The sequence below is a fragment of the Myotis myotis genome, unplaced genomic scaffold, assembly GCF_014108235.1.
Source record: "Myotis myotis isolate mMyoMyo1 unplaced genomic scaffold, mMyoMyo1.p scaffold_m19_p_1, whole genome shotgun sequence".
Lineage (NCBI taxonomy): Eukaryota > Metazoa > Chordata > Mammalia > Chiroptera > Vespertilionidae > Myotis > Myotis myotis.
The window spans coordinates 188274540-188296618 of NW_023416313.1; the positions used below are offsets into that span (position 1 = coordinate 188274540).

General features: G+C 43.4%; 1 protein-coding gene, 1 long non-coding RNA gene and 1 pseudogene across 2 annotated transcripts in view; 1 reads left to right on the forward strand and 2 right to left on the reverse strand.

The window, feature by feature from the left end:
- Positions 1 to 12569, reverse strand: part of GCH1 (GTP cyclohydrolase 1) — a 38031-nt gene extending 25462 nt beyond the window's left edge. Inside the window, exon 1 of the mRNA XM_036307728.1 lies at positions 12096 to 12569. Within this exon, the coding sequence (XP_036163621.1) occupies positions 12096 to 12435 (340 nt within the window). The 5' untranslated portion in view covers positions 12436 to 12569. The remainder of the gene's footprint in view (positions 1 to 12095) is intronic.
- LOC118655654 lies at positions 4434 to 11079 on the reverse strand. The gene is made up of 3 exons (XR_004967329.1): positions 9093 to 11079; positions 6002 to 6104; positions 4434 to 5379 (listed from the first exon to the last, which is right to left on the reverse strand). It is a non-coding gene; the product is annotated as an uncharacterized LOC118655654 (long non-coding RNA).
- Positions 12434 to 18378, forward strand: LOC118678443 (annotated as a pseudogene).
- The last annotated feature ends 3701 nt before the right edge of the window (positions 18379 to 22079 follow it).

Consider the following 22079-nt stretch of genomic DNA (forward strand, 5'->3'; position numbering starts at 1 on the left):
ACTTTACATAATAAAAAGTAACTGTGAAATTAAATGTCATTTCCTAACAAAGAATATTCATTTTCTTGGTATGACTGTTCTACCAACTAATCCAACAATTCCTCTTTCAGTTGATATGAGGCCTTATTAATACATTAAAACCTTACATGCTAAAATATGTAAATAAATAAATAAAAATAAAACCTTACATGCTAGTAGGACAAGCAACTGCTTGTTCTTCTGGTCGATGTGTCTACAATATTCCTGAGGGAAAGTCTTTAAATAAAGGCTTTGTCTAATCAAAAGGGCTACAGGTTAGAAGACCACAGACCCGAGAGGGCATACAAATGAAGAACCTTTTCAAAAATCTGCCTCATAAGAAAAACAAGAGGCTTGTTACCATAGAAACTATTTGAGTGGCTTGAATGTTTCAAAGGAAAGCAGCGCTTGTAACAAGGAAAAAAGTCTGAAGTCCTTGCTAGGACCTCACCTGTCAGCTGCTCAAAGTCTACAGTGTGAGCAATGAGACAATAGTGGCCAGCAAACCCATACTACAGAGATCTCAGCATGGCAATTCAACTCCTAGTCCAGTGATGGCGAACCTATGACACTCATTTTTTTGGTTGATTTTTCTGTTAAATGGCATTTAAATATATAAAATAAATATCAAAAATATAAGCCTTTGTTTTACTATGGTTGCAAATATCAAAAAATTTCTATATGTGACACGGCACCAGAGTTAAGTCAGGGTTTTTCAAAATGCTAACATGCCGAGCTCAAAAGGTTCACCATCACTGTCCTAGTCCAACCCCTGCTCCCTGTAGACCAGATCCATAAAAGTCTTCAAGTGACTGGTCTAGAGACATAAATAAACTAGTTAGTGAGGATGCTGTGACGCATCCAGACTAGCTGCTCTTCCCAATATACCAGGATGAGTCTTTAGACCCCACCCTCAAGAAGTTCCACGTATTGTGGTGAAGGGGGAATAGAAAGAAAGAGATGGACATTAAAGTGAAAGACAAAGCAGCACCGATAAGCATGGCTTCCACTGAGGCAAAGCCTGAAGGTACTCACAGCTGGAGCCTGTCAGCTAACTACTCCTTGTGCCTGAAAGGCAAATTGTTTCTGGTGGACATTCAGGGTGGTGCACCTCCACGGTTACCTGTGCATTAACAGGAGCACTCTTATTTTGAAGGGGTGGTCAGTTAGAGATGCATGATCTATAGCAGCTCTGCCTTGAATCTGGAGTTCAGCGAGGTCCTGCTGAGTTTACGGCCTCTCAGCGAACTCCAGCACTCAGGGCCTTCAGCAGGGCTCATGAACATCTTCCCACAAGTGCATAAACTGTACAATAGGTATCATTGTGTTTTAAGCTATTTTAGGGAGAAATGCCTTGTTTGGAACGTTTGGCAATGGCCTCTGTTGAACGGGGCACTGATTCCTACCTTAGAACAAATAAAAACAAATGTCTGTACAGAAAGCACATCATGCCTCACAGCCAGAGCTATGTACTCTTGGCAAAGTGCTTCCAAAATATTCAACCCAGAACTCAGCAAGGGCCAGTTTCCTCACCTAACCCTGGTGGCTTATTCACAGAACTCTAGAGAGGCAATAGCTGTTGATAAATTGGGGGGGAGGGGGGGGATTCCCTCAAGGTTAGCAACCCAAACTAAAAAAGATAGAAAAGGAAGATTAGAAGAGAGTAAATAATAAAGGCTAAATATTGCAGAACAAGCCTCGTGTAGGACTTGTGCTTCAGTCTCCAGCGTGGGGGATGAGGCAGAGTGGTTTTTGAAGACACACTATGCACTAAACTAAAATACTAAACTGCCCTGGTGAGGAGATGGTAATGGAAGATTAGGAAACAAATGCAGGCAAGAGGCTGGCACATCATATAACCTCACAGCCATGGTGAGGAAAGACAGGGGAAAATCAGTCCAGTGTTTTCAGAAGGAAGAGACCTATTCGATTTTAGTAAAATCACACTGGCACCAAGGATTGGAGCAGAATAAGCTAGGAGGCAAGGCAGACAGCTGAGAAGTTACTGTACTTCAGGGGAGAGGAGATTAGGAGTCAAAACAAGAGAAGATAAGACAGTCTAAAGATACTCGGGAAGCAAGCTCCATTGATTTTAACTTCACGGTACAGACAACTCTGAATATTAGTGTCTTCTTTTTATTCCAGAACAGTTAGACAGAATCTTCTCTAAGTCAACATGGACTATTTCTGTTTTTAAAAAAATTTCCTTCTGCCTTCAGTTCAAAAACTACCTTCCCCATAATCAACCGTCGTTTCAAGTCTCTCTGCCAGAGACTTCCATTCGCTGCTAGCATAGACCATGGGCTCCTTGGGGGCCAAGACCTGGCCAACAAGTTTTGCTTCCCCTTTAACAATTGGCACAGGGTCATTCATATAGCTGCTGTTTGATAAATACACACACAGTACATCTTCAGTTCTAAGGATTTCTTAAAATAAGGAAATGAAAATACTATAGATGTAAATGTAAGAATATACAAGATTCTACAGGGTGAGTTACTGCCTCAACCAGGACAAAACAGGTCTCTTCTAACTTCAATATGATGTTCATGATAAACTTGGAAGTCATTACGCTAAGTGAAATAAGCCAGTCATGAAGGACAAATATGGCATGTTTTCACTCATATGAAGTACCTAGGACAGTCAAATGAATAAAAAAAATAGAATAGTGGTTACCAAGGGCTCAGAGGAAAGAGGAATAAGGAGTTAGTTGGTTAATGAGTTTCGGTTTGGGATGATGAACCATTCTGGAGATGGATAGTGGTGATGGTTGCACAAAAATGTGAATATACTTAATGCTAATAAACCACATACTTAAAATGGTAAGTTTTCTCTTATTTGCAATTACCACAATAAAAAGCAAATAAACAAACAAAAAGAATATACAACATTCAACTATATGCACTTCGACACAGTTGCAAATATATAGCAGAGATCACAATTCAGATGTTAGCCCAGATGGAACATAGTTATGTTGTATTATTTCTGCCTAATTGTTCAAAAAGGAGTTAAAATAAATGTGTATCTCTGAAATGTATATATCACTGTAGTTACAGATAAAATTACTTTATTTTTTAAAGTTATTTTTGAATATATTTTTATTAATTTCAGAGAGTAAGGGAGGAGAGAGAGATAGAAACATCAATGATGACAGAGAATCATTGACCAACTGCCTCCTGCACGACCCCCCCTGGGGGTGGAGCAGACAACCTGGGCATGTGCCCTGACCAGGAATCAAACTGTGACCTCCTGGTACCTGGGTGGACGCTCAACCATTGAGTGACTCCAGTTGGGCTAAAATTACTTTAAATGAAAGGAAATATGAAGAATTTATAACTGCAATTTTTAAAAGTACAAGCCCTAAAAACACATATTTAAAACAGAGCTGAAAAGTTTCCAAACAGTAAAACCATTAAAACAGACTTGCATTTATAAACTATAAATGACCACAACATAACTAAATGTGCTTAGACAAAATATATAAAATTTTGGTTTTCAAACATCTCCTTCAAAAGAGTAAGCGTGGGAGAGGTTTGTTAGTTATTACTCTACCTTACAATTGAATGTAATTTAGTTAAATTTTTTGCAATCATTCATGAATTCCCCTGATCAAAAACTTTGTGAAATATCCTTAAATCAGGATACGAAGAAATGTCTCTAAACTTAACCTACTTGGCTTTCTCTTTGCTAGAATTCAGGAAGAAAAGCAGAATTCCTATGTCTTATGATTCTCACATATTAATTGGGTCTTCGTATGAAATTCTAACATAGGCATGAAAGCCTGAGGGGGCATGATGTCATTTGGAACACGAATGCTATAGTCACACACATTTGCATTCCCGCTGTGACCTCTCACAAGTGACTTTACCTGAGCCTCCTCAGTTCCACCTCTTTAAGGTGCGTATGAACTCCAAGTTGACTGCAGGACCACATGAGGTCACACGTGTACAACCTGGCCTGCCTTCCCAGGGGCTTGGTCCCCATGCGCTTCCCTTTGACACCTAAGACTTTCATTCCCCAGCACCCAGCATGTCACCACCTCGATGCACACCAAGGGGAAACTCACTTGATCCTGACAATCAGGAAAAAGTACTTCAAACATTTTTGTTTCCTATAATTTGTCAAATTACTTGCTAAAGGCCTACAACCTGATTTGTGAGCACATTAAGCTATCGAAACTCCTCACTGATAACATGTACAAATGTCGATAGCACTTCATATATGCTGGGCATTTCTCTTAGCACTTCATGTGTATGAACTAATTTAATCCTCGCAATAATCCTATAAAGTGTATGAGTACTATTTTTTTAATAGATTTCAGAGAGAAAGGGAGAGGGAGAGACAGGTAGAAACATCAAAGATGAGAATCATTGATCAACTGCCTCCCGCACGCACCCTACAGGGGATCCAGCCCGCAATCTGGGCACCTGCCCTGACTGGGAATCAAACTGTGATCTCCTGGTTCATAGGTCAACGCCCAACCACTGAGCCACACCAGCTGCACTGGATGAGTACTATTAACAGCCCAATTTTACAGATGAGGCAATTGAGACATAGCTGGTAAGTAACAGGATCTGAAGCCAGGCTTTCTGGCTCAAGTCTATGTCTCATGACCTCTTCCTTTTGTTCCTTGCTCCTATAATTGGGAAAACCATTTTCCCAGTGCCTACACTCTTGAATCTCCTGAGTCTAATACCTCCTGTTAGGACTATCTCTGCCACTTCTCTCTCTTCTTCCCACCTGAATGCAGACAACTCCTGAAGTTTAGGCCACCTATCTCCTCCCACTTGTTTAAGGAGCTCAGGCACTCTCCTAACCTCACTGTCAGCTTTCTTCTGATAATTCACAAATTTAAATCTCTAGCCTTAAACCATCATGCCCTCTCTTGGCCTGTTTAAGTCACCCCTTTTCCTCTGCACACAGGCAAATTCCAACCACCTTATTTCAAAATCTGCCTAGGTGCTTTTGGTGCATAACAAAACACCCCAGAATGTAGTGGTATACAACTATTTTATTATGTCCTTGGATTCTGTACATCAGGAATTCAGACAGGGCATGGAGGATATGCCTGGTCTGTACTCCACAATGTTTGGGGCCTCACTGGGGTGACCAGTCAGCTGTGGGCTGGGATCACTTTGAGGAACCTTTACTCTCATGTCTAGTGCTTGATGCTAACTGTTGGGTGGAACCTCAGCTACAGCAAGTAGGCAGGACACACACATGTGGCCTCTCCGTGTGGTAGAGCTTCCTCACAGTATGGCACCCTCAGAGTAACTGGACTTTTTACCTGGTGGCTCAGGGCTCCAAAGTGTCCTACATTCTTAACACACTTTCCAATTAATCAAATCCCACAGTTCTTCCTCACTATAAAGGAAGGAATATATTAAGCATCAGTGCTTTTTTTATATACCTTCTTATTCTTTATAAGATCCCAGGCAAAGCAGGTATTACCAACTTTACAAAAAGGGAAAGAGGACAATTAAGTTTAGAGATATGCTAGTAACTATACAGATAGTTAAGTAACAAGACCACATTCAAATCAGGCTCCTTCTCTATGCAATAAAGATTACAATGACGATCAACCTTGCAAAAATACATATCTAACTATTTTTCTCTAATTTGGGGGGAAAGGTTTTCAGTAACCAGATTTTTTTGCTGACTCATCATTAGGAAGATTGTATTTCTTTTATTCCTAGATTTGAAGCAACTTTGTCACAATACTTTTAATTTATCTATTTGAAAATGCATGCATATACTTCAAAAATCAAAAACTGAAAATACAGTGAAGTCTTGCTTCTATTCTTGTCTGCCATCTGCCCAGTTCGCATCCCTAGTAACATGTAACAGTTCTTAAGGCCAATATAAACATTTTTTGTCCACCTCTCCCCCTCCCCCACCTCTTTCCTACAAAATATGTATAGCTCTGCATCATTTAGTCACTCCAAGACTATACATTTAGGTTCCATTCAAGGCTGCAGTAACTAACCTTGAGCATAGATCATTTCATGTATGCAAGTATCTACACAAGATAAATTCCCAGAGGCAGGATGTTCAAGTAGGTGCTGGAGTCTATTTATTGTCTTCACTAGCTGAGTATAGACAGAGACCCCCAAAAGTTAGTAACCTTGAAGCCCTAGCAAAGGTCAGGGCTGTGCACCACCCAGTTAATCTAGATACCACCCAGTTAATCTAGATAATGGTAGCTGAAGCAACCTCCCTACCTTTAATCATGTAAATTGCCTAAGGGTCATGCTATGACCTAGTCTGTGTGTCATTGAAACCTCCTTACCCTAGGGCTACCCCAGAGAAACCTCCTTACCCTAGGGCTACCCCAGACAAACCTCCTTACCCTAGGGCTACCCCAGACAAACCTCCTTACCCTAGGGCTACCCTAGACCAAATAAAAGGTTGGAGTGGCCAGAGCATCGGAGGAAGTCTCTCTCCTTGAGTTGGACTTGCCCGCCTGGTCCCCCAATATTGCAAAATTATCTCGTGTCTTTTTCTCTCATTTGTTGTGCGGCTCCTCTTTCAGATACCGAACCCTACTCCACGCGGGACGTGGAAGGAAACTCACTCAGCAGTAGGAAATATACATCAGTATAGATGTTACCAAATTATCCTCCCTAAGGATAGTTACACTCTCAACAGAAATCTTTGTTTCCCTATAACTCCAATAGCTTACTGCATTATCAAATTTCTAGACCTTTGACAATCGAAAAAAGGAAAAGCTTTGGGGTGAGGGGATCCTGTGTGCATGTTTTTTTGAGGGTGAGGCCAGGCATCTTTCCATGTGTTTCAGTCATTCATATTTACTTTCCTATGAACTGTCTGTTTACCTGTCTTGTCCATTTTTCAATGGTGTTTTTGGCCTTTCACACTAATTTATAGCATCTCTTGTTATCATCCTGTTGTCTACAATATGAATAGAAATATTACTTCCCAATTTGTCATTTGACTTCATTTGTGTTGATATTCGATGTGTGAAAATTTTTAGCTTTTATATAGTGAAAGTTACAATAATTTTCTTAATGGCTTCTAGATTGAGTCTAAATTAGGTAGATCTTTGCTATAGAATTAGTATTAAAGAATTTAAAAATATGCCCTAGCCAGTTTGGCTCAGTGGATAGACCATCGGCCTGCGGATTCCGGTCAAGGGCTCATGCCTGGGTTGCAGGGCTCGGTCCAACGTGCAGGAGGCAGCCAATCAATGATTCCCTCTCATCATTGATGTTTCTATCTTTCTCTTCCTCTCCCTTCCTTTCTGAAATCAATAAAAATATATTTTTTTAAAAAGAAATTAAAAATCTTATCTATTTTAAGTTTTATCTTAAATACTTTTAAACTTGCCCTAGCTGGTTTGGCTCAGTGGACAGAGTGTCGGCCTGCAGACTGAGGGGTCCCAGGTTCGATTTCAGTCAAGGGCATGTACCTTGGTTGCGGGCACATCCCCAGTGGGGAGTGCGCAGGAGGCAGCTGATCGATGTTTCTCTCTCATCGATGTTTCTAACTCTCTATCCCTCTCCCTTCCTCTCTGTAAAAAAATCAATAAAATATGTTAAAAAAAATACTTTTAAACTTACCAAATAGTTGCAAAGAAAGCCTCAAGAGTTCCCATATACCTTCCTTATAGAACTCCAGTTAATAAATTCAGAAATAATTAAAGAACCAAAAGTCATTATTTTGTAACTTCTAATCAGTATTGAATCTCGACAATCACCAATGGCTACTAAAATCAGTAGGTGAAAGGTTGGTTAAACTGAGATGGAACAGCCATAGAGTAGGGTGAGTCGGTCCATGACTGCCTCCCATTTACCTGCCTTTCCCTTTTGAGGAAAATTCGGCCTTGACTTCCATCCAAGGTTGCAGTCTTGCCCCATCTCCAAAGGTCCACCATTTCAGCAAAACAGATGACAACAGTAAAACTTTCTGGGAATGAGCCTTCCTAACACCATGGGACATTATCCAACTAAGAGGATGGTCATTCATGCAGCCTTCAGACTGATTTATGACCAAAAGCTACAAGTGTGGATGACAAGGGGGCCACATACTAAATCTGACAGGCTCAAAGGTGGCCTGCGCACAGTGGGCCTTACAAACTCAGAGACTGAAAGCAACCACATAGGATGGTCTGAACATAAATATTCCTAACTAAAAGTGGGTCATCGTCAGCCTCTATTGTCTTTTTGCATCTAAGATAATATACCTTTGAAATGTCAGCGTAATCTTTTCCAGACCCCTCAGGGCACACCCACAGCTCGAGAGCATAAGACCAGAGAATCCCTGATTGTTACCTTGACCCCAGGATACCATCTCTATGTGCTGTCCATGTTAATTATTTTCTATATTGTACCCACCAATGTAAAAGAAGTATATGTCTCTCCATTTTACTTTCTAGCCAATCCCACTTTGATTTTTCCTACCCCCTTAATCTATGACCAATGGTAGATTATTTCTTTCCCTATAACTCCAATAACTTAATGCAGTATCAAATTTCTGTACTTCACATAACCCTCTTTTTAAATATATTTTATTGATTTTAGAAAGGAAGGGAGAGGGAGAAACATCAATGATGAGAGAGAATCATTGATTAGCTGCCTCCTACACGCCCCCTACTGGGGATCGAGCTTGCAACCCAGGCATGTGCCCTTGGCCAGAATTGAACCTGGGACCCTTCAGTCTGCAGGGTGACGTCTATCCATTGAGCCAAACCTGCTAGAGCTCACGTAACCCTCTTTACATCTCTTCCTTTGATTCTTATGTATAAAATAAGCTGCAAAACTGTCAACCTCTGGAGCAAGTTTTAGGTTCACTGAAGACTTTGCTTCCCAGCAACTGCCATCAGTTTGACTCAAATAAGCTCATAAAAATTCTCAAAAAAAAAAAAAAAGATGAGCTGGTACTAAATCAAGATGGTAGATTCAAAGGATAGCCAGTTTTTGGGAGAGGTGACAGTGTCTCTTCCAGCCCTCCCTCCGTCCCAGCCTACAAGCTGCAGCCAGTGTTGAACAGTAACCAGGAGAGTTGAATACACCCACGATAAGGCACATTGGGAAGTAAGGGGAAGGTGTACCAGGCACCTTTGAAGAAAAGCTGCAGTGCAGAGAGAAATGACAAATTGCCCAGAACACGAGAAGTTAGCATCAATCCACTCAGGAGGAACTGAAAAAAATAGTAATTTTGAGGATGTAATGTAACAACTTATTTTATATTTTACAACACTTACATCAACACTATTAATCAGAATTAATATACTAAGATATAAAGTATCTGGTTTATAATCATAGAAAAGAACTTTGTTTCTATCCAAAACCATCTGTGTGTCATTTGGCATACGCTCTCTCCTAAAGAAATTAAAATTAGGGATTGGGCAGGATTGTGTTCTCTGTTACTCTCTTCTATATTTTCTACAGACTTAAGTATCCTTCCTTCTCTCTCCCACCCAGGGTGGTGCAAGTCTTCGACCACCACCATTTCAGGTTTATCTCTTTAAGCGCAGCATCATCCTCATCCTCATCTCCTCTCCATCTTCTTTTTAACTATGTACCTCTAAGAAATTGATAATAAATCCTTAAGTGTGACCCTCTAGTGTCTTTCAAACTTTTGATCACAATCCACAATAAGAAATACATTTTACATCCGGGGCCAGTACACACCAGAAAAAGTCAGACCTATAAAATCTACACAAAAGTTCCTCAAAACATCTACCCTTACTACATGTGATAGACGGATCTTCTCCATTCTAATCCACCCCCCGCCTTTTTTTTTAATGCTGGTGACACAACTATTAGGTCACAATTCACAGTTTGAAATACTTAGTAGATAATAAACATCTCTGATACATCTCTAAGTGGCAACATGAGAAAGTGGCTACGAGTTCTGCCTTTAGGCTGCCTGGATTCAATCACCAGCTCTACATGAAGCTGCCAACTTCTCTGCCTCAGTTTCCCTGGCAGGGGTGTAAAAGAACAGTGCTACCTCAAAACTGAGCATCAACCAAGACTACCAACAAAAAGCACTTAGAGCATAAAAAGTATTCAGTTAATGGCTATTACTAATTCTTACATAGTCTGTGGACTTTTCATTGTGGTAGATGTGGTAAATACAATCCATCATTTTAACCACTTAAAGTGTACAATTCAGTGGTATTGCATCCATCACCACTTTCGCATGCTGTGCAACCATCACCACTCTCTAGTCCCAGAACTTTTAACACCCCAAACGAAAACTCATACCCCTTCCGCCCTCCTCCCCAGGCCCTGGCAACCCCTAATCTGCTGTCTCTAGGTCCATAGACTTTTTAAATAATAAAGTAACATTTGACTAGGGCAGTTTTCTAACGTAGAATGAAGTGTCCTTTGGAATCATTAGTCCTATGGTTCATGAGACAAACTTCTGCTAATGATTTCTTAGGAAAACCTTGTGAGCCACCTTAGGTAAATTCTGGGACCTGTCTGGGGGTCAGAATCCCCTCTCTCCTGTGAATCCTGTTGGGGCAAGATTCCCCAAGCCTGGCCAGTGCAGGGAGAAGAGGGCTGTCAGTGCCCACAGGAGGCAGTGCCTACAGCAAGTCTCATTCATAAAGATGTTTCTTCATTCTGTCATGGGATTTCACCAAAGGGTAGCATGTTCATGAAATAAGGAATGGTTATTCTTCAGTCTTTGCATTTTGAAGTTTTACTTTCAAAGCTCTAAACTCTTACCGTAAAGGGGTAAAAATGTGAACTTGGACACATTTCTTGGCTTTAGGATATAATATCATTTCCTTTTGGCACCCCACCCTCCTCTCACTCTGATTTGTCACCCTTCCTTTGGGGTGTGGAACACTGGACAAAAATAACTTTCTTCTTCCCAGGATCTGTTCAGGCAGTTGCCAGATAGATACTCCAGCAGGGAAGTAACAGTGGCAAAGCAGCACTGTTACTCTGAGAGGTTGTTAAGGCAGAAGGCTTCTTAGGCCAAAGAAATAAATGTCACCATGAGGCACCAAAGATGTGAACTACAGAATACCCTTTAGTCCCAGGTGTATGTCAGAAGCTTTATCTCTCTCTCTCTCTCTCTCTCTCTCTCTCTCTCTCTCTCTCTCTCCCTCCCTCCTCCCTCCCTCCCCCTCTCTCAGACCAACACCACTCACCCAGCAAATAGGCAGCAAAGTCCTCAGTCATTTCCCACTCCCTCTCCTCCTGCCATCCCCCTGCTTTTTCTTGTCCTGGGTGAAAGGCTGACCCTAAGTGACATCTCTGGGCCAACCTGGCTTTCTAGGGAGGGAGGGAGGGAGGGAGGAAGGGAGGGAGGGAGGGAGGGAGGGAGGGAGGGAGGGAGGGAGGGAGGGAGGTGTGGGGAGGCTGGGAGCAGGTGACAGAAGAATTCAACTCCGTGTCCCAGAGTTCAGCAAACATCTCTGATTCCCAGAGTCACTTTATTGCTTTCTAGGAAAATGGAGGGAGAAGGTTTAAGTAGCAAACAAGCCCCAGAAACCTCACACCTCAAACTCCAGGCCGCCTGTGCCCAGAACTGTACCAAATTCTGGAAGAGTCCTGAGCCAGAGTGAACTTGGTGCGGACCAAAGAGAATTACAACTTTCCGAAGACCCGGTGCCTGGCAAGTCAGTGAGAGTGCAGGTCCCCGAGTTTGCGGTGCAGGCTCACCCCGAGCACCCCCCTTCCTCTTCTCCCCCCTCACACGAAGTCACGGCTTCCCCCGAGACCTACCAAAAATGAGACCTCCGAGGAGCGCCGACCTAGGAAGCCCTCGCTTCCACAGCGCCCAGCGGTCCTCACCGGGGTCCAGCGCGCCTCCAGCATCCCGCCCCGGGCAACTCGGGTCTCGCCAACCTAGGGCTGCGTGGCGGGATCTGGGGGCACCCTCGAGGGCCGCTGCAGGTGGGGAGGCCGCTGCCCCCCAGGGCGCCCTAGTGCGTCCCACGCACGGCCCTGGCCTTGGGGAGCCGGGCCAGGGCCGAGGGCGGGATTCGGACGGTGACAGCCCCGGGCTCCTGCTGCCAAGAGTGAGGCAACCCTGGACTTCCCGGAGCCCGCGCTCTCCCCGCACCCCCCGCCCCAGCGCCCGGCGGGCTCACCGACCTGAGATGGTCTCCTGGTAGCCCTTGGTGAAGAACTGCATGGCCGTGGCCGCCCTCCAGGGCGTCTTGAGCAGCCCCTGCCGCTGCGGGTCTTCGCCCAGCGAGCGCAGGATGGACGAGTAGGCGGCGGCCAGGTTGGGGAGGTTCAGCTCGTTATCCTCCTCGCTGCGGGGCCGGTCGCCCTTCCAGCCGTCCGTCGGCTGGGCGCTCTTGGTCTCCGGACGCGGCGACTTCTCGGCGGGTCGGCTGGGCGGCCCGCGCCGCGGTTCCCCCTCCAGGGTCCCATTGCTGCACCCCGCGTCCCGCGGCTTCGCCGGCGCTCGCACCGGGCCCTTCTCCATGGTCCCGCCGCTGCCGCTCCGGGAGACCTCGGGACGCTCAGGAGCTGCGACCAAACTTCGCCGGAGGCCGCGGGCGATGGGCTGTGGCTGGAGGAAGCGGACGCAGGTAGGCGACGCGCCGGTGGCAATGCGAGGGGAGCAGCCCCGGGCTCTTTTTATGGGTTAGCTAGCGGCTCGGCCGGCGCCGCGGGGCGTCCTCATTGGCGGGAGCCGCCTTGCGTCACGGCCCTCGCCCCGCCCCCGGCACGGCGCCCTGGGCCCGGGGTCCGGGAGGGGTCGGTGCAGCCCTCGGCGTGCGGAGGGCTCCGAGGGGCGCGCCTCGGTGCGACCGGGGGGCTGGGGCGGGACTGCGAGCCCGCGCGGGAGCCATTCCGCCCGAGAGTCGCGGGGCGGGCTCCCGGAGCAGTTGCGAGGCGAAGGGAATCTGAAGGAGGCAGGTGCCCGGAGCTGGAGCCTGGGCGGGGGCGGGCGCGGAGCGGCGGCCGGGCCAGCCCTCTTTTTTTAGGGTAAAGAGGATTCCGCATCAGAAGTGCTCCGCTCCCCTCGCCCAGGGAGAGATGAGCAAACAGGTGGCCTCGTGGGGGAAGAGACTGGGTCAGTCTGTGGGTAAGGAAACCATCGCTTATGCTTTCAGGGCAAGAGAATAGTATGACTTGAAACTCTTGCACGCGACAGTTTGCAATATGTGCCGCGCCCCCTCTGCTCGGTTTCCGAGCTCCGTTACACCAAGCGAGTCTCTGAGTCTGGGCTGATGCATTTGACCCGGGAGAACTTTGACCCTAGAGAAACTGATTTGCAAACGAAGCAAGCTCCTTTCCCCTGACGTTGATACAAATTGTGAAATGTTATTATTGATCAGTTGGATTCTTAACCAATGACATCTATTTTGACTGTTTTAAGATGTTTTAAATATTTTTATTGATTTCAGAGAAGAAAAGAGAGGGGGAGAGAGATGGAAACATCAATAATGAGAGAGAATCATTGATTGGCTCTCTACTGCACGCCCCACACTGGGGATCAAGCCCACAACACAGGCATGTGCCCTGACCAGAATCAAATCCGGGACCCTTGGTCCGCAGGCCGGAGCTCTATACACTGAGCCAAACCAGCTAGAGCTGTTTAAGATTTAGAAAGTGACTTTTTCTCTCACTAGAGGGATTATTTCATAATGCCAAAGGTAAGTTTTAAAACATGTATCATATTATCATATGATTTGTTCCAGAGAGTTTCTAATGCTGGTTTTCTGACATATAAACAGTATTAAAAGGCTTAGAATCAGACACACCAGGAGGGAAGCCCCTGAGATTATTCTATATTAATAAAGTAGCATAGGCATTATAATTAGTATTTATTGAATGTCTGCCCTAGGAATAGCTGTTCTAAACATTCAGGAAAGGAATATGGAAATTGACTGGCCTCCTAGGCATCCTTAAGCTAAAATAGAAAAAAAAATATTCATGTCAGTGGGTTTTTAAAAGATAGTTACTAAATTTCTATATACATTAAATACCAAATTACATAAATCAAGAAATATGAACATCCTTTGGAGAAAGTTTCTTTATCACTCTCCTAAAATATATTTTGTAAAGTTTCTACCCCCTTTGGCAAGGTCCTGCAACATTATTTCCCTTTAACTGCACTGCCTACTGTCCTTATATTTAACAAATGAAAACAGATACCAAGTGAGGTACTTAAAAAAATGGAGGGATTTGATGGAGATATTTTCATTAAGGGTGTGTGTGTGTGTGTGTGTGTGTGTGTGTGTGAAAGAGAGAGAGAGAGAGAATCTTTTGCCTTCTTTTAAAAAAAAATCTGTAAACATTAATATCATATTCCCCAAAGATAATTTCTAGTGGCATTTTTACCCTAAACATTAACATTTTTTTATAAGCACTGCCACTGAGGCATCAGCACATTTGTTGCCAATTATTACAAATTCTCTGGATTTGTTCTAGAACATATTTACATGTAAAATGGAGGCAGTGCCTTCTAGCTAAATACCCAAAGGTAATATAAGGAAGCTTTAAAATTGCCAACATTAATAAACAGTTTGACAACGAAATGTAGGTAGTTGGGTGGCTATAAGTAGAAGAGAAAAAGGAGGGAGAAACTAAAAGATGAAGGGTATATTTTACAGAATCTATTAGCATATAATGTTCAACAGTAAAGCCATAAGCATTTGCAGCCAGGAATTGTGACATCTGTTTCTAAAGCAGTACCATGACCCGTTTTTACCTTTGACCCAACCTGGGAGTTGTTTTCTACCAAAAAACCAAGGATTTTTTAAAAATATATTTTATTGATTTTTTACAGAGAGGAAGGGAGAGAGATAGAGAGTTAGAAACATCGATCACCTGCCTCCTGCACATCTCCTACTGGGGATATGCCCGCAACCAAGGTATATGCCCTTGACCAGAATCGAACCTGGGACCTTTCAGTCCTCAGGCCGAGGCCCTATCCACTGAGCCAAACAGGTTTAGGCAAATTTTTTTTTTTAATTCTTCTATTTCAAGGGTAGTAACAGAACAGGAAAATAGGTGAGTGAGGTACACAGCATCAAAGATTGAATATTGCAGAGACATAGAGTCACTTGTCAAGGATAACAGGTAAACTAACATTAGGCACTGGAAAGTGGTAATTGGGAAATAAAAGCAAATTTCTTTCAGTGCATTTGATGGAGGTTGTATGTGGGGAGCCGATATAGGGTTAAGCCTCGGACTGACCTGTTGGCAAAGTCACAAACAAGTCTTCTTCCGAGTCTTAAACAACCCAATCCGAGAGGTGGCTGCTGATTTACACACGATGTCATTTAAAAAATAAAAATGGGGGAATTTGCCAGAAGCCGGTCCACCCTTGCTGCTTGACACAGTCGCTGCAGGGAAGAAACATCTGCACAGCTTATGTTTCAAGGGACCTGGCGTATATGGCATACTGTTCTTAGTATGTTTGCTCCACTTCTTAGCGCTATGTGTTTTAACCAAGGTCACCTCTCTGAGAAAGGTTGTTTCCGCAGGTGGGGATTTTTTCCTGGAGTTAGGGATTAACAGGACTAGGAAGGGAATAAAACCCCTTAACTAAGTGCCAGGCAGGTAATTAATCACTTCAACTATGAACAATCATGCTTAAACTACATAACCTTTACTTAGGATAATCTCCTTCAGTTACTTCCTTGTAGCTTAACAGAACAGTAGAGTAGTGACCTTGGAATGGAGATAACAAACGCCCTAACCTTTGGAATAGAATGGATAGGATTAAAATCAACTGGTATAAATACAGATGTAACAGGACAATAGACACAGAACATGGCAGGAGAACCTGGACAGAATCTGGCGACAGAACCTGGATGGAGAACCTCGTGAGAGAACATGGCAAGAGAACCTAGACAGAACTTGGCTGGAGATCCTGGCTAGAGATCTCCAGCTAGTGAGAGAACATGGCAAGAGAACCTAGACAGAACTTGGCTGGAGATCCTGGCTAGGCTGCTGATCAACTGAACGCTGCCTCCGTGTCCTTCCTTCTTCGCCAACTCTGTCCACACCTTTGGGGACCCCTGGACCTGCTGGGGTCAGACCCCAACAGTTGTATATTTGAAATTCAAACTTAAGAAGAGATTCTGGGTCGAGGTGGAAAGGTACACAATAAAAATATCCTTATTCCACTCCTAACTTCCGGAAACAGGACTGTGGAGTCAATGGAATCCTTAGATGTCTCACTAAGTCCCCCAAAGGTAGCAAACCAAATGGAGGCCCTTTCTTCTCTTCTGGCTGAGGAGGAATGGAAGAACTTTTAGAGAGAAAATGAAAGAATGTGAACACTGAGCTTACTCTCTGAGAGGGAAGGGAAGGCTCAAGGGCTCCACACTGAGTTGAGGAAACTATCCAAAGACACCTTGCAAAGGAAGAATAGATGTGCCCCAAATAGTCGCATGTCACTGGTAGAGGATGTTTAATACCATCTCAGAAGAAGGAGAGGATGCTAATAAGAAAGGTGCCAATGGAGAGTATACTCTCCATGGAGTATGCTGTCCCACTTTCTCAATTCCTCGCAGAAGAAGAGATATAAACTCCTCAAGCCACAAGCTGTAGCAGAGCCAGGAAAACAAATGGATGTCCACTATACTGGAAAACACAGAGAAGTGACCCTCAAGAATATTAGGCATGGACAGAAGGCAGAGAAACAGCCTGGCAACTGTGCAAACGTACAACAGCCAAATAAAACTAAGCGAAACAAGGTGGGGAGAATAATACAGCATGTAGAAGTTGTAAAGACAAAGAATGCAACTGAGAAGAAACTAAAAGCTCATGGAACCGAAGAAAATTCCTCACAAATGCTTTCTGCTACAGAACAACTTAATAAAAACATTAATTCAATATGAAAAAAACCAAGATAATAAAATAATAGAATTGCAAAAGGAGTTAGAGATCTAAGGAAATAAATTGAGGATCCTTTTTATTATGGAATCAATTAGAGCCATGTACAAAATAGGTACTATTGAAAATTCAATTACTGATAGGCAGTAAGGCACAAAAATGAATGTACAGTAAAAGGAAGATGAAAGCTATTAGAGAAGACAAAGATGACCTAGCATAAGAATAATTAGGGTTCCTGAGGTAGAGAACTCAACAAATGAGAAGATACAGTCAACATATAATATTAGTATATTTCTCTATCAGAAATAAGCCTTTATATTCAATTGATTTACAACAAGGGTGCCAAGACAATTCAATGGGATAAAGAAAACTCTTTTCAATAAATGGGACTAGGCCAATTGGATACCTACATGGAAAAGAAAGAAGTTGGATCTCTATCTCACACCACATACAAAAATTAAACAGATCAAAAACCTAAATGTAAGAGCAAAAATTATAAGCTTTAGAAGAAAACATAGGCATACATCTTCATGACCTTGGATTAGGCAATTGGATTTCTTAGAATAAAACCAAAAATGGAAGCAACAAAAGAAAAAAAATAGATAAATTAGACTTCACCAAAATTAAAAATGTTTGTGCTTCAAAGGATACTATCACAAAAGGAATAAGGCAGCCCACACAATGGGAGAAAATATTTGCAAGTCATATACCAGATACAGATTAGGATCTAGACTAAATAAAGAGCGCTTACAACTAAATAATAAATACACTGACAGTAAGTGGAGTGAGGCTTGGTAGCAGGAACACGGAAGGGGCTCAGGGTCAGGCTGCCCCCACTGCCCGCGGGCCAGGCCAGCAGCAAAGCGCTGGATCTCCCCAGCCTAGCGTGTTCCAGCTGCCTCCAAAACCAGTCATCGTGGACAAGTGCCACCTCCTACACCGGGAAACCAGGTTCTTGAGTTCTGAATTCATTCCTCCAAGAGGAAGAACAAAATTTCAAACAGAAAGAAATGTTAAGGAATGAGAAAAGTACTCCACCTTCCAGAGTTCTATGTTGGAAGCATTCTTTTATTATTACAACCCATATGCAAATGGAAAAACCAGTCAGTTCCTGGAGATCCAGAGATCAGGAAAAGCCCTGGGCGCTGCTTTCATCCTTAGGAATACTATTGAAGGACAAAGTGTCGAGGTTTGCTTTGAATTTTAGAATCCTAGAAGCCAGGAGATCCAAGTGGTCAAATTAGAAAACTGACTGGGTGACAGCTTGCTATGCTTGCGAGATGCCCTTCCTGGACACAGCACTTTTGATATTAATATGAAGCCAATAGTACAAGAATCGAGCCAAGAAGTTCCTGTCAGTCAGTTGGAAGTAAAAATGAAGCCTAAGCCCTGGTCCAAACGCTGGGAATATCCAAAGTTTAATATTAAAGGAATCAGATTTGATCTTTATTTAACTGAAGAAAGTGCAGATGAAAGAAGCTCAGAAGTGGAGTCAGCCATGGCTTGAGTTTATATGATGAGGGAATATGATACTGCAATATGGGATGAAACTGAAGCATCGAAAATGTCCTGATCTGAAAATGAATTTAGCTATTTGCAGAGGATATACTGACTCTCAGAGGATTTTTTTAGAGACCATTTTAATTTCCTGTATAAGGACATAGCCATTAAATCAACTAAGCATTCCTTATTTTATGAGTATTGTTCTTAAAAATAGCACATCAGTTTATTACTTTAAAAAGAGAAATAGACCTCCCTAGAGATCCAGGAACGAGTGTGCCCAGTGGTCAGAGTGGGACCATCCAGTTTGCAGCTCCTCGGACCTTTAAAGGACAAACTCAGGGGGAAGACCCAGTGAGCACCAAAGCCCCATTGAAGCAAGTCTTGCCCCGAAGGGGTGTCGCCAGCAAAGAAGTTCTCCCACTGCAGACACAGCTGATTCTCACAGCCAGTTAGCCTGGAGGTCATTCCCTCCCAGTGTTAACTATAACAATCAAGGCTTAACTACAAGACTGTGCACAAAGACCACAAGGGAGTACACCAAGAGTGTCCTCCTCAGGTAATTGGGGAGGCTGAACCACTGGGCCCTAGAGGACACTTAGCACAGAAAACCACTTTATCAACACAGGGAAGCATAAAAAATGCAGAGACAAAGAAACAGGACACAAATGACAGAAATGAAGGAAAGCAAACTACTGAATATAGAGTTCAAAACCACACTTTTAAGGTTTTTCAAGAACTTTTTAGAAGCCACTGATAAATTTAGTAAGACCCTCGAAAAGACTGGTGAGACCGCCGATAAATGTAGTGAGATCCTCAAGAAATCTAGTCAGACCCTTGATGTTATGATAAAGGACCAACTGGAAAATAAGCATACACTGACTGAAATAGAGGATATTATACAGACTCCCAACAGCAGAGTAGAGGATCGCAAGAATCAAGTCAACGATTTGAAATACGAAGAAGCAAAAAACACCCAACTGGAAAAGCAAAATGAAAAAAGAATCCAAAAATACGAAAATAGTGTAAGGAGCCTCTGGGACAGCTTCAAGCGTACCAACATCGGAATTATAGGGGTGCCGGAAGAAGAGAGAGAGCAAGATATTGAAAACCTATTTGAAGAAATAATGACAGAAAACTTCCCCTACCTGGTCAAAGAAATAGACTTACAGGTCCAGGAAGCACAGAGAACCCCAAACAAAAGGAACCCAAAGAGGACCACACCAAGACACATCATAATTAAAATGCCAAGAGCAAAAGACAAAGAGAGAATCTTAAAAGCCGCAAGAGAAAAACAGTTACCTACAAGGGAGTACCCATACAACTGTCAGCTGATTTCTCAACAGAAACTTTGTAGGCCAGAAGGGAGTGGCAAGAAATATTCAAGGTGATGAATACCAAGAACCTACAACCAAGATAACTTTATCCAGAAAAGCTATCATTCAGAATTGAAGGTCAGATAAAGAGCTTCACAGATAAGAAAAAGCTAAAGGAGTTCATCACCACCAAACCAGTATTATATGAAATGCTGAAAGGTATCCTTTAAGAAGAGGAAGAAGAAGAAAAAGGTAAAGATACAAATTATGAACAACAAATACACATCAACAAGTGAATCTAAGAATCAAGTGAATAAATAATCTGATGAACAGAATGAACTGGTGATTATAATAGAATCAGGGGCATAGAAAGGGAATGGACTGACTATTCTTGGGGCGGGGGAAAGGGGTGTGGGGGATGGGGGAAGAGACTGAACAAAAATCGTGCACCTATGGATGAGGACAGTGGGTGGGAGTGAGGGCGGAGGGTGGGGTGGGAACTGGGTGGAGGGGAGTTATGGGGGGAAAAAGAGGAACAAATGTAATAATCTGAACAATAAAGATTTAATTAAAAAATAAATAAAAAGAGAAATATGTAAAACTAAATAAATAACAAATATACTGACAACCTAATTTAAAAGTGTTAGGTCGGAAGGGGGTCCAGGAGCTGATGCATGCCTCTGCCAGGCAGATGGTGACGCAGATACTGGGCCCTTCCTAGAATCCGTAACAGGCCAGTGCACCAGGCAAATGGTGACGCAGATACTGGTCCCCCCGCCCTGGAATTCCTAACAGGTCAGCTACCAGGCAGATGACGACACCTGGAAACCGTGACGACCCCCGCGCGGGAACTCCCACAGCTCATGCTCCCCGGCCCTCACTGAACAGCTGTATAAAAAAAGCGCACCCCTCCCTGTTGGTGCGGATCCACATGCCCTGTCTTTGGGGCCCGTGGATCACCCAAGGACTCAGAATAAAGCCTTTCCTTTCTTTCTTTTCTGATTAACTCAACTCTATTTCCTACGCCACCTCCTGAGCCACCTAACCTAACAAAAAGTGTGCAACAGATTTGAATAGACATTTCTCCAAAGAAATAGACACATGGCCAATAAGCATATAAAAAGATGCTCAACATCATTAGCCATCAGGAAAATGTAAATCAGGGGGTGAGTGAATGCTACCTCACATCCATTAGGATGGCTGTATTAAAAACGGTAGATACTGTTTTCTGAGAATGTGAAAAAAATGGAATACTTGTGCTAGGGGGAGGAAATGAAACATGAGAAACTTACTGAATGTGTTGAGGGGAGGGACTGCGGGCTGGAAAAGGTTACCGATTGTATTAGGGTCAGGAACCGTGGCAGAGAAAAATTGCTAGATTGTCTTAGAAAAACAATATGTTATGATATGCTCCAGCCAGGTGTGACTCCGTTTACCTCCCCTTTGTGCTTATGAACTTTTTGTGAACTTCTAAGGAACAGCTAATGAAATGCTTTGTATTTTTTTAACACTGTTTTGCTATAAAGGATCATACTGCACCCTTAATTTCTGCCACATGCTCCGAAGCTCCCAGAGGGGGAGATAGGCGCTGTGGTCAGCTGGCCAGCTTAATAAAGGCTCTTAAATTTAAATTCTGAGTCGGTGGTCTATCTCGTTGAGCTAACCCATAACATACTTACACACTGGTAGGAGTATAAAATAGTGCAGCTGCTTTAAAAAACAGTCTGGCCCGGCTGGCATGGCTCAGTGGTTGGACATCGACCTATGGACCAGGAGGTCATGATTCGATTCCCAACCAGAGCACATGCCTGGGTTGTGGGCTCACTCCCCAGTGTGGGGCATACAGGAGGCATCTAATCAATGATTTTCTCTCATCACTGATGTTTCTCTCTCTCTCTCCCTCTCCCTTCCTCTCTGAAATCAATAAAAGAACATCTTTTTTAAAAAAAAACACACACACAACCTGAGCATCCTGGAACCAGTTGCCTGATATCCTGTTGGTTCTGTATGGGGATCCCTGTTCGTGGCGTCAGATATGGGGGGAATGGCGTTCTCTCTTCTTGCGACCAGTGCAGAGAGAGAGAACGCGGGGGTTGATGAAACCTTGAATAGAATGCAACGAGGTATTAAGGAAAAATGAATAAAACAAGACTGGGACAGAAATGGAAAGCTGGGACCAGGTGTGACGTCTGCGCTCTGATAGATGAACAGGACCCAGAGCCGATGCAGCAACTTTTATTTATAGCCAAATACCAGGAAGTTTTACTAAGGGTGTATAAAAGGGGGAATGTGTGCATTTTTGTAGCTTCCTCGTAAATAGTCCCTGAATCGCATTCATTCCTGGTGCTTGACTAGATTTAGATAAGAACCCATTTCCCGGCACCTGACTTTGAAGGTCAACTGAGGCACTCCCACCTCTTAGTTAGACATACCCCCAAGATAAGGCTCTGCCTTCATC